The 12809-nt window shown below is 43.4% G+C and overlaps 1 protein-coding gene across 1 annotated transcript in view; it reads right to left on the minus strand.

Annotated features, from left to right (window-relative positions):
* The window catches only part of FBXW8 (F-box and WD repeat domain containing 8), a 51720-nt gene extending 38911 nt beyond the window's left edge, over positions 1-12809 (minus strand). The window contains exons 1-4 of the mRNA XM_040577250.1: positions 12486-12809; positions 9754-9858; positions 2793-2957; positions 2093-2181 (exon numbers count right to left, since the gene is read on the minus strand). Coding sequence (XP_040433184.1) covers positions 2093-2181; positions 2793-2957; positions 9754-9858; positions 12486-12773 — 647 coding nt within the window. The 5' untranslated portion in view covers positions 12774-12809. The remainder of the gene's footprint in view (positions 1-2092; positions 2182-2792; positions 2958-9753; positions 9859-12485) is intronic.

Genomic DNA, 12809 nt, shown 5'->3' on the forward strand with positions numbered 1-12809 from the left:
TAACACAATTTTTGTGTTCCAATATCCTAAACGTTTAATTTACTGAACAGGTTAAGTCAAACAGCTGAATTTGATTTCCTCATGTCGTTTTATCAAATGTACACTCACAGCTCCATAAAAGGACACTTCATTCTCAAAATTCATTTTCTCACAGAAGGGAAATTATTGAAAAGTAATTTAAGCGAAAACCCCAACCTCACTTTTCCCAATGGAGGTGCAGCTTTTCCCTCAGTTGTCTCTCACCTGCTCACTTATTTTTGTGAACGTCAGTTCCTCGAGAGCACATCTCCTTTCCCTATGCCAACTCAGGTGAACTCACCACAAGAATCAAGAGCACTGAAAGAACTAGGAATCAATATGAAAAGATCATCCAAAACCATGCATAAGCCTGGCTTCTGTGATACACCACGCTAAAATACAGACTAGTGAGTTTAACATACAGGACAAACCTCCTTTGTTTATTAATCCTTTAGAAATTATTCTGCCTACCTTCTATGTACCACATGTTTGGATATAAACACAATGGAGAAAATGAAGAAAAAGAAGAGCTGGAGATTTTGGCAGCAACGTGGAGACAACTGGGGTTTCTGGCTCCCAAAAAAGTACAGGAGGTTTCACTAGAGACAGCGGAACAGACGCAGTAGTGTGGACCCCTAGCCAAGGCCAGGAAACGCAGTGCCCAGGCTGAAGGGCACAAAAGAAGGCAGGCTGCAATCTGAGAGCTGGATCCCAGCTGCACCCAACAGCAGCCTGGGCCCCGTGGAGTCCTACAGGAGCCTCCGCGGCGCAAGGAAACCTCGGCGTCAGGCAGGAGCAATGCGAGACCTGCCGTACTCCAGCTGCATGAGTTTTTCAAGCCTCTTCCCACGGCCACTGTTTAGGTTAACCACTGTGTGGCACTGCCCCTCCAGAGGTCACACACTACACGAGTCTTCGGCAGAAGCACTTTCACCATTTTAATGCAACCGATTGCAGTAGCAAAAACATCGCATGGAAAGCTGAGAAAGAGCAGCAATAGTCAATGAGATGATGGGACAGCAAAAAACAGAAAGCGAGACCTCCAAAAGGAGAAGTAAAACAAGTGGGAGAGCACCTAGTAAACAGTAAACACAGTAAAAGCTTGAAATTCCCCTTTCACTCCTGCTGTCTCCTAGTTCACATTTCAGCTTTCACTTGCCCAACAGCATTCAAAAGCATTTCAGTGTATATGGGAGTTACCTACACACAATACATTTCAAGGCACCTTTCCTTTAACTGACGAGTCAATTTTACAGTATTTTATAGGCAGTTTTCTCTCATACCACAATGTGTAAGCAAACCATTAACTTGGAGTGCTATAAAATATGGGACTCTGGTATGTTAGAGGACAATGTCCTCTGCCCCAAGATGATATCATTTCTATTTACTAGTGTGACTTCTTCTGGAAGGCTAACTATTAATGAACTTGTAAAATTCGAGCACAATGCAGTAAAACCTTACCTCTACTGAGGCAAGTCATGACAACTTCTGCCAAGAGTTTGGGAGGTTCTTAAGATAGCATTTTAAAAGTGTAAGACAAGTGAATAACTAATACTAAATCACAGTCCTGACAAAGTCTGATATTACGAGAAGAGGAGATTGAGTTTCTCCATGTTTTTCTTCCTAACTGTCTTTTAAAAATAGGGTAGAACAGTGATAGGCCTAAATTTATCTTGCCACAGGACACACCTATCTTTCAGATGAGAAGATTTTCATGGAAAAAAAAGTAACAAGCTATTTTTCAATACGTATCTATTTCATTCTGTGTGTTTCTGCAGCAAAGCAGTAGATATAGTTCATTGGAAATTGGAAAATTAACTGGAAAGTTCATTGGAAAGTACTACAGTCTTTACAGGGACTACACTTAAGTTACAATAAAAACTTGCACTACTGAAATGATTTGTAGATACCTATAATTATCACTTACCTTAGGGTCAAAGTTTTTTACCCACAAGGGAACTGCAGCCAAAAAAAAATCACCCTTGTTGCTTCAAACTGATGCTTCTTTTGAATTTGTTAAAAAGCAGCATGAGACTTCAGTGAAGGACAAATGAGCATTACACAACACACTTACCCAGCAATAACGACTCCATCAGAAGAATGTACATCACAGAGAACTTTCCCCAGCTCATACTGCAGCTGACTCACAGCACCGATGCGGTTCTGTGCAGAAAGATGAGACACGGTGTTGGTATTGCAATGTATTCATCTACCAAGTTCATTCGCTTCCTCACAGCAAACTACAAGCTTTTCTATTGCTCCTGACAAGCTGCAGTGCAGCTGAGAGAGAAGACTGATCTATTTTATGCTTGCCTCCTGGAATTTTTTACAGACAGAAAACGAAGGAGAAAGCAGCTATCATTCTCCGTTATCATTCACAATCGTTAAGCAGAGAAATGTAACTATTACAACAAAGACATGGGAGCTTGCTTTCTGCTAAGATATGTAAGGAACTGAGCAGGAGCCTTCATCTTAAGGGCTGATTGTCATTACCAAAGGATGGCTGAAGTAAAACCATTGCTCTTTCACCAAAGTCAAGGGAGTAGCACGGCAAACAGAAAGACTCATCCCCCAGAAGTAATCAGTCACTGAGGAGTTAAAAAAAAAAATACAGCTGGGGCAAAGTCTCATAAATCCCCCAGCAGCTTTTCCCTTTTAACTAGCAAAAAGAAGCTGCAATACAAAAGACCAGCTTTTCACTGTCACTTGTTTGAACGAGGTTCCCACTTTTCTACAGCATCTGGATCCCATTAAACCAATCTTCCCCTTTTTACCTTCCAGTTGGTTCTCAAAGTGCGCTCTTTGGCACGACAGTCCTTAAGGGCGAGCTTCCAACAGGAATGATCAGAGATGCTTGTATCTAATAGGTATCCTTCCTGTTGGCACAACCGGTACCACAACACCTCATCTTCTGCAAGTACTTTCCACGTTCTGCTGACCTAGAAATCAAATACACATATTTTATATATATGTATATAGAATTATTATGTTAAATTATTAGCAGAAGTTCAATTTTACATAAAACAATATAACATTTCTGTTCGTTCTTTTGAGAATAACTGAGTCAAAACACTTGGTTTCTGATCCATTAAAACTCCACACCAGTGTTCAGTGGCCACAATCCTAACCTGAAATATGAGTGTCACACAAAATCTGGAAGGGAAAAGAAGCAAAAAAAAAAAAAAAAAAAGGTTAAGGCAGTACTATAAGCTTCAAGCAAAAATATGAATTTATTTTCATATTTATAGCTAAGAAAAACCCTGCAGATCACACCACTATCCTACTGACAATGCCTGGTTAGGTGGTGACAGTGATTTCACAGCATGGCTGAGGTTGGAAGGGACCTCTGGAGATCACCTGGTCCAAGGTCCCTGCCCAGCAGATTGGTTAAGAAGGGTCAGGGTTAGGATTTGGAGAGAGAGAGAGTGCAGACTCCTTTGTGAGTGGGGTCGGGAAAGGGCTGCCAAAGGATGAGGGCTACCCAAAGTTCTCCATTGTGAGCACTATTTCGTGGGAGCCCTAGGTGGGCTGCTGTTGGACCTGGGCGCTGGCTGGGGTTAGGAGAGAGAGAAAGCACCTTTTTGTAAGGTGTGCACCTCTTGTATTACAGCTTGCATAAACGGGAATGAATTATTCAGGTTTTCAAGTAGCCTCAAGTTGCTGTTCATTTCAGAGGGTGCAGCTTCATAATTAATTGCAGGCTTAGATTTAAAGATTCAAGAGGTAATAGGCAATTTAGGTAGCATTTGTAATTCTTAATCTAAAAAAAACAACAGGTTTAACCAATGAAAGCTGCTGCCAGTGAAAGCAGCAACCAATCACACACTGTTTCCGGAAGATTAAAAAAACCTTCTCAGTCTGACATCACTTTTTGGATGCTTAATTGTAAGCTGCTGTGTCTCACTCCCAGGATTGCACCTAAAAATCTAGGTCTCCTGTTCATAGGAGACTCACAGGACCACCTCCTCACGTTTACTTGCCATTCATTCCACGTTTACACACAGGTAAAACACGGCACAGTGGAGTGAAAAATAAACCATCACTTGTTCTGTATTTTTTGAGATTAATTCCTTTTATATTTTGTTATCAGCATGCATGCATTGCATCAGACTTCTTAAAAACACAGCTTTTAACTATGAAGCACAGCTTCACAAGATTGTCTACACTATGAGGACCACTGAAGGTGTAAGATCCTTTTAGGTGGTACAGATGTGCAGTAAGGCCACAGAGCACAAGCCACTGAAGTACCCAAGTGGGTAGTGCGGCTTGCAGAGAGGTTGAGGTCCAGAAATCTCTCGGTCACATATATGTGACCCTGCCCTACAGGTCTCCTTGGGTCACAGGAGTGCAAAAACACCGTACATGCCCAAATCTCTCCTTGGAAACTTTACGAAGCTTCTAGCTGTTTTATTTACGTTGTGCTGTCTGGGTTGGTCTTCTTGTAAGGAGGCATGCGTAACATTTCTGCTGTCAAAACACAACGTCCCATTAGGAATCAAGAACTGCATCGCATCTCTTGACCCATTTCTTCCAGGAGAAAAGCAAAGGGTTTGATACCTGAGAAAACTCGGGGCAAGACTGAGCATCATACAGATGTTTCTAGCACAGCTTGATGCTGCCACAGGGGCCGTTCAGGCTGGGTATCAGGAGAAGGTTCTCCACCGAGAGGGCGGTCGGGCACTGGGACAGGCTCCCCGAGGATGTGACATGGTCATGGCACCAAGCCTGCTGGATTTCAAGGAGCGTTTGGACAATGCTCTCAGACACGTGGTCTGAGTTTTGGGTGGTCTGTGTGGAGCCAGGAGTTGGACCCTGATCCTGTGGGTCCCTTCCAACTCGGATATTCTGTTATTTTCTATCCACACAGGAGAGCAGTTCTCGAAGAGGAATGTCCAACTCCAGCAGAGCTGACGTTCTAGTTAGTCACCAGAATAGACACAACCCTTTCCCATCATCAAAGAAACCAACCTGGATAGGGCAATAACAACTGCCTTACAGGTTACCAGAACAGCACCAAGCACTCTCTAGCATGATTTGGCATTCTGTAGTAAAAAAGCAGGGACTTCAGTGCTTAATGTTCCTGCCACTATAGGGACACTCTCCCGAAGTTCAGAAGAAAAAAAAAACAAAAACCTGCTACACTTTAATGGAGAATTTGCTCTTGAATCGATTGTAAAGCAATATAAACCCACACAGTATTGCTCAAAGGAAAAAAAAAAAAAAAAAGAGCTTTTTGCTGACACAAAAAAGCAGCTGTTCTGCAGTAGTTGAGCACCCTGGCCAAGCTTGGTGAACAGTAAAGGCACCTCTCTCTGCCCCCAAAACAGGGGCACATTTCTGCTGACACGGAGGAGGCTAATGCACAAACAGAAGCGAACAAAGCCCAACTATGCCCACTTGCTTTAAAGGAAAGAAAAAAAACAAAGCAAAAAAAACATAGACCTTTGGAGTTTGCCAAAACAGACGGTGTTTGTACAAACCTTTCTGGTTTCAAGGTCTTAAAAGCGTTTTATAAAGACATTAACAAAAAAGAAGAGGGGAGGAGGACTACATAAAATTTAGACTGCCTATTCAACTTTCAGGAATAAACATTTAAGGGGAATAGAGATCCTATCCTATTATGATTTTTTTTAAATCAAATTACATCGAATCCTGCTGCTTTACAAGCATGAATTTCCAAAGGGTCCCTAACACAGCCTTTTCTTAATGCACCAAAACTGGCATGACAATCCTTTGTAAAAGCCCCACTGAGCGAGCCCCAGCTGCAAGAAATCTCTAATAAAAGTGTCTCAAGCATTTCACTTTACAGCACCACTGTGAGCTGCTGCATTAAAACCAGCCATTGGCTTGAAATCAGCTTTATTATATCTGCTTGACTTTGAGTTTCAGGTGAGGCACTGAAAGCCAGAGTATTACAGCTTTATTTATATGCACCCATACGTCCTGCTTGTTGGAGAGGAGCTGAGGCACGCAAAGCTCTTATTAAACTATGAGCATAATTATTTCCAAATCTACACTACATACAAACTCCAACAACGATCAATGACAACATCTTACAGCGTTGTTTATAGATTTAGAGTCTCCAATTAAATTTTGTCGTTAGCTTTCCTATTATCCTTTTACTACAGTTCTCAACTGTTCTCAGTAAAGAAACTTCGTTTTCCCCTGGGCTCTACACAGAAACAATTTTATATCTCTAGTTCGGCACGCAATAATGCTCAGAAGGTCTTCAAAGGCTTTTGCTGACATAGGTTTTGCTATGTTGTTTTGTGTTTGGGGGATTCTTTTTTTTTTTTTTCTGTGCAAAAACAAGCAAAACAAAGAAACTAAAATGAACCCACCTCTTCCATCAAATCCTAAATTCTTCTAATCCTGTCTTAATCAACTGGCTGAAATCCTAATGAAGGTTTATTCATCCCTCCCCATCTGATAACTGTCTTTGTTTTGTTAGGTTTGTTTTCTTCCCTGGTCACACAAAGATAGATTCAAGGTTCATTTGCTGAATCCAGGGGCCTCAATTAGAAATATCTGGACCTTCAATTCAGTACAACACTTGGCGCCAAATAGTATTTAAGCCAAAGCCATTCAGATGCACATTTACCAGGTGGAAGCTGCTCATCTTTTCAATTCACAGCCATAATGTTATTTTAAGTCTCATTCTGAGCCCCTGAATCAGGAAATCCTTATCCACCCGTTTCTCTGCTCTCCCTCTCCTAACTAGGAGAATGGGTGATTATTTTTACCCATACACAACCATGATAAAAAAGCACGTTCATAAAATAACTGAGATTTTATTTTTCAAATGTCTAAACGCTACCAGTTTAACAATTCCAGAAGCTTTAACAGCAAGCATCTGCAATTCTTGATTTATGCAATTCATTCTTAAATTCCTAGAATGAGTCTCCCTGGGCCTAGATACACATACAGTTGTCGTGTTGGGAAACGTTTCTAAATCATCTCAAGATGGAAATGCTCACACCTCTGCCCTAGCACTGCTATAATTCAATACATGCTCTCCAGAAGTATTTCACACCACAACATGTCTTTTATGTAGCTTTTGGTATTTACTAGAAAGCAGTAACCCAGCTGTAAGAACACACAGAACTTCCCAGATGGAACACGTCACCTTACCACAAAGCTGGCAGTTCGAAGGTCACATCTTAAGGCCACGAGTGAATTCAATCCCAGATGCCTGCAGCATCAGCCCCAAATACCACAAGAGGTTCTGGTGTGTTTCAGTGTGTCATGCTTGTAGTGTCCCCAGTGATTGTTTTCCTTTTTCCTCTACATCACGACCATGAGGAAGGAGAGGCTGTTCTCAAATCCTCGTTGCAGAAGTCACAGAACAGCAGCTCACAGCATGGATCCTTCCTCCAGTGGTCAGAAGAGAAATCAAAAGGTGCTCTTAATAGTCTGCAGGGGTAGCACAAAGCTGGGGAAAAGAAGTGGTGCTACTCTGCTGAGACATTAAGTCCCAGACGCCTTTTTCCTCCAACTGTATATAGGGGATACCTGCTGGGACTGGTCTGCTGGATACTACCGAATATCACACAGCTACTGCGAACCCACCAGAGCTCAGGAACCGGTGACACCATTAATTTACGGGCTGCACATGGCTTTAGTATTTCAAGTGCCATACGGATAGCTTGTGTTTTATGGCACTAATTCCAAAAATCAAAGAAAAGCTGCAGGGAAGAGCAGGAGAGGGAAATATCAGGGTGAAATTAAAGTTCTCCAGAGCAGTCTGTGGTGTGGTTAAATCTCAAAGACGCTCCGCAGTCGGGCTACTTTACTGTTAGTCAGTTACCAATTTGGCATAAAGAACTAAGCAAACAGGTTTTCTCCGAAGGCACTCACATAGTTCATGATGCCAATTCCACTAACTGGCCCGATTTCACTAAAATCCCAAGGCGCTTTAATAAAAAAACCCTTTCTACGATAACACCGTAAAGCAGCAGGGCTTTCCATTTAACAGAAGAGGACTTCACACCCCCCCCTTCAAAAACAAAATCACCAAGAGAAAAATGAAAATGGTATTTATTTTTATTGCTTTGCTTTTTATTTAAACACATAAAAAGAAGCCAGCTCCGCACTAAAAGCATTGGATATTCATCTCATTCGGAAAACCTTGTAAAACACCGGGCATTTGCTCAGCTACCTGTCAGCTGCCACTTAGGTCCAACTGACTCAGCCTTAGAAGGCAAATGAGAAACGTGGAAAATTTACTAAGTGTTAAACACATCTTATGAGAGCAGGTTCGAGTTAAAAACAAACGTGAGAGAGAGAAATCAAACGCAGCTCAAGTGCAGAAAAAAGGAGCAGCCAATCTTTTACTATGCCATGAGGTAACCTGATCACGCCTGAGAGAAAGAAAAAGAGAGAGAGAATAACCTTAAAGTAATCCACCCCAAAAATGCAATCCTGCCCCTTTTTGTGGAATGTGGCCTTTACAGGTTGTACCTCTCTATGTCAAACAGCACAAACTCAAGCATATCTGAAAGCTTTTTCTTCTTCTAGACAGCACCAAAAATAATTCTAGAGATTTTTTTTTCACCTCTGCAACAGAAGCCTGGCAAGAGTATTTCTCTTCTACCAGTCTGTAATCCTAAAAGGCGCTAGCAAGTCAAAGACTAAAGGAATAAAGACCTGTAACTATTTAAAACCATGACTTACTCATACTGAAGGGTAAAATCCCATTTTAATTTCAAAGCGTGTGCAATTTGGTTAATATTTGTGTCTAGTTTACCATCCACTACAGATGTCCCCTGTCACTTCTGAGTTTTTACACAGTACCATTTCTGTATCTTACAAACAGTCCTGGGAATACCTCGAGTATAACACAAAGAACCATTCTGATTGGATTTTGCAATGTTGCAAGATGTGCTTTGCACATCACAGTTCAATAAACACCAGCCGGAAACACTAAACAGCGATCATGGGAGAAGTTGGCAACGCATATCCACAACATTCTACTCTATTTCACAGGGTAATCAGCCCGTGCTGACTAAGTTTGCTTTGGAGACTCGTTCAGAGAGGAGGTTCATCATTCAGCGTGTGGAGAAAGGAGGCAGACTCAGTAACATGGGCTGAGCAGTCCTAAGTATAAACACGTGCACGTTGTGTGTATGGCAGTAAGGCCACGTGAAGAGAGAGGCAGTTTACAACAATGCAAGAACTACATCTGAGAACAGACTTCTAAAAGCATTATCTTAAAGCATTGCTAGAGAATAACATAGACTAGGGGGGGATCAGGAATTAGCCTTACGTGAAATTATCTAAAGACAAAAAAAAAAGTTGCTACTCCACTTTTCTCTACAATACCCGTCAGCTTTCCACGGCTCAAGCCTCACACTAAAATGTGGGGGAAGCAGCTTTGTTGCCATTCACTTCCCACTGTAAAGTGCTAAGCTCTAAATATTACAGCAAGACAGTCACTTGCTTCTGACAACATTTGCTTGAATCAAAAGCTCTTTGGAAGCATTTCTTTTAAATGTTAAGGTTTCACTTATGTGCAAGTCACAAATGTTTTGGTTAACTATACTCGACTGGAGGCCATAAATCTAGCTCAGTTATGGCTGCTTTTCAATAAGCAGTTTTGGAAGTATCACCAAAAGTGCAATCAGCTGAGCCACTAGGGCTAACGCACACCTTCTTTGCATCAAAGTGCCTGACTGTTGCTTGAACGTCTGCCCATTGTGTGTGGAATAAGGGAAGCAAACGGCCAGCAGTGCTTACCTGAGCACACCTTCCCAATTCAGCCTTGCCCAGGTACTGAAAGATCTTCAATGCCAGTTCATAAGGCAGCTGGACATCAAAGAAAGGAACCTCATTTATTTCATTCTGAAAAGAAAAAAAATAATCTGTTAAGATTCTTTATGCACAACTAAATACCACTAAAAGTTACCACGGTATTAAGAAAGGACATTGTATGCTCATACTCGGAGCCATCAGTTCCATAATAAAGGCAGAAGTAATTCTCCCTCTCCATCCCATAATGGCGCAACACCAGACAGACCATGCTGGCATGAAGATATTCGAGCTACTCCTTGTTCTCCCTGAATTGTATTAGGTAAATGGGAGTCATATTGCTAACTGGAGCTAAAAAGCAAATTGAAGAGGACTGCAAGGCTTGTCTGTTGTCAGATGGCACAGAAAGTCAAGACAAGTTCTAATAATACTATTTCTCTGAGGTTTCAGAGTCAAAAAGACCAGAAACAGATGATGGAAAACGAACTACCATTTTGATTTTAAAACTGAATGGAGATGACACTACTGTCTCTGTCCTTCATCAGGAACATCAATTTCATTTTTAATAGGAAATGTATTGAGAGAGCTGCTGCTTTAACTAATTATCACAAAAACACTTCTACACCAAAGAATCCATCACTTACCTAAATAACTAAATACAACATACATGCCCTAGAGGGGCTTTTTTCCTTAACTACCTCATTATTAAATCTTCTTGCGATTGCTGCATCAAGATTTGTCCTCTCCTGCATTTCTGTCTGGAGACTCCAATTTTTCTATACTAGAAGAGAGAGCAAAATCAGCCCATTGTAAGAATTTCCATAAGTCACTCTGAAGTTGTATGCTCCAGTGGTTTTTTTCCTGGTGTCTATGTCCTGCCTCTCAGGTATGCCAGAACTCCCAATTGTTCTCCATCACCCTCCACTGTCTGCTACCAGAAAGTCAGGCAGACTCCAAATCAGGACCACGTTCTGCTTCTTAGTGCTTCTCTAGCCCTGATACCTTTGTTTCTTTTTTTACGTAGTTATCTTCTATAACAGCTCCTTGCTCGTTTACACCTAGATTCTTTGCAGTGCCAATAAACTGGCAACAATAGGTTTATTTACAGTACAATTACACAAGAAAACTATTGTAAAATAAAGTGAAAGATGCTAATGTAAAGCTTTTTCCACACTAGCGACAGGTGCGTAGACAGCACAAAGATGGGCAAAGTTCCCATTAGGCCTTTTTAGCGAGACACCCGCTGTCTATAATAAACACTGGAACCTTGTACTTGTTCTGTAGCTACTTAAAGGCAGACCTGCAGCCAACCCTCCTGCTCCCATCCCTTCTCACATAACAGCCTCCTGCACAAATGGCCCCTTCTCCTCTCCCTTCCTTCTTGATGCCCTCCGATAGGGGACCGCTGGCTCCACTCCCTGCTGTGGATTTCCACAAACACTGTTTTCACGTGGTTTAAACAGGACCTATTTCCAAAGGGGACACAAAGCAGTATTAAATAAATAAAGGGGCTCTATGAGTGCATTTCCACGGCCACACGCAGGCAGACCCCGAGCTGGCCAGATGCGAACCAGCCCGGGTCCAGGAGCCACACAACCGTTTTGGAGCAACGCGCTGCCCAAACAAATAAGATGAGCCATTCGGCAAGGCTTATTAGCTCTAGGCGTATGAGCCCAGGCACAGCACCACTATGAATGTACTGCTTCCAAATTGGAGTTGACTCGCTTCCAACCAGCAGAACCTGCTCTGGCTGCACGTACCAAAAGATATCATTGGATCCAGGCTGCCTACAGACAGGCCGGTATAGGCACAGCACTCAAGACTGACAGCTCCTTCATGGAAAAGTCAAAAAAAAAAAAAGAAAAAAGCAGCTATACAGATTTTTAAACTGACTTGTAGGAGTGCTTATAGTCAAACTGTAAGCACAGGCTTGTGACAAAGCACAAGCTCACACCAACTCCATACTAAAGCAATCTCAATGCTAGGGAGAGATCCAGGTCTTCCCTTCCTACACCCCAAAAACCCCCGCAGCCCGTTATTAGCGCGGCGCTCGCCGAGCGGTAACGTTAAGTCAGCATCAGCCCGACTCCAAGTCTACTGGAATGAATCCAAAACTCAAATACTGCCATCCCCTCTGAGACAGATTTGGGCTCCTGTGTACTAATGGAGCGCTAATTCTTTAAATGGATTAATTTGTGCCTTGCAGACAGAAATTTAATCTGTTCCTTTTAATTTTTTTTAAGCAAAGAGTAATTAGTCACAGTTCGGTTAGCGAGCAGCAAGAAAATGGGTTTCCCCCCTAGTTTTTCTACGCTGTAAATAAAATCTCTATTGCATTTAGAGGATTTACCAAAATAACTTCTAACTGGTTCAGAACTGTATTTAAAACTATTTCCCAATTAACTCCTCGATGTAAAGCATCCATACTTGTTTTCCTGCTACGCTGCAGCGTCACAGGGCAGGACAGCCTTCATTACAGCACCCGCATCAGACAGCTTGAATAAGCAAAAAAAAAAGCACAATACAACCTTATTTTAAACGAAGAAAACGCCCCGACACCGCCTCAAAGGCTGGGAGGCAAACCCGGGAGAGCTGAGAGCAAGACCCCAACCCTTCAGGGGCCGACCCCACAGCCGGCGGACCCGCGAGGGTCCCTCCTGGAGCTCTCCCCCCGCCGCCTCCCCTCAGCCCCGGCCGGGCCGCGGCTCTCCCCGTCCTACCAGGTCGCGGATGAGCTGCCCCAGCAGGTCGTCGCCATCCCCGCCTCCGTCCCCCGCGGCCTCCTCGGCGGGGCGGGCGGGCGTAGGGCTGCGGCGGGCCGGGGCTTCGCCGCCATCCAGCAGGCCGCGGGCCAGCACCAGGTAGCCCGGTTCCCTCGGCTCCCCCAGTTCTCTCGGCTCCCCCCCGCCGGGCTCGGTCGCCTCCCTGCGCCGCCGCTTGCCGCCCCCCGCCAGCTCCTCCCGCCAGCGGCGGCGGAACAGCTCCAGCTCCGCCGAGCCCCCGGCCATGGCGGCGGGGCCGGCCCGGCCCAGCCTCCCGCCGGC

This window comes from Cygnus olor, chromosome 17 (assembly GCF_009769625.2).
Source record: "Cygnus olor isolate bCygOlo1 chromosome 17, bCygOlo1.pri.v2, whole genome shotgun sequence".
NCBI classification, from domain to species: domain Eukaryota; kingdom Metazoa; phylum Chordata; class Aves; order Anseriformes; family Anatidae; genus Cygnus; species Cygnus olor.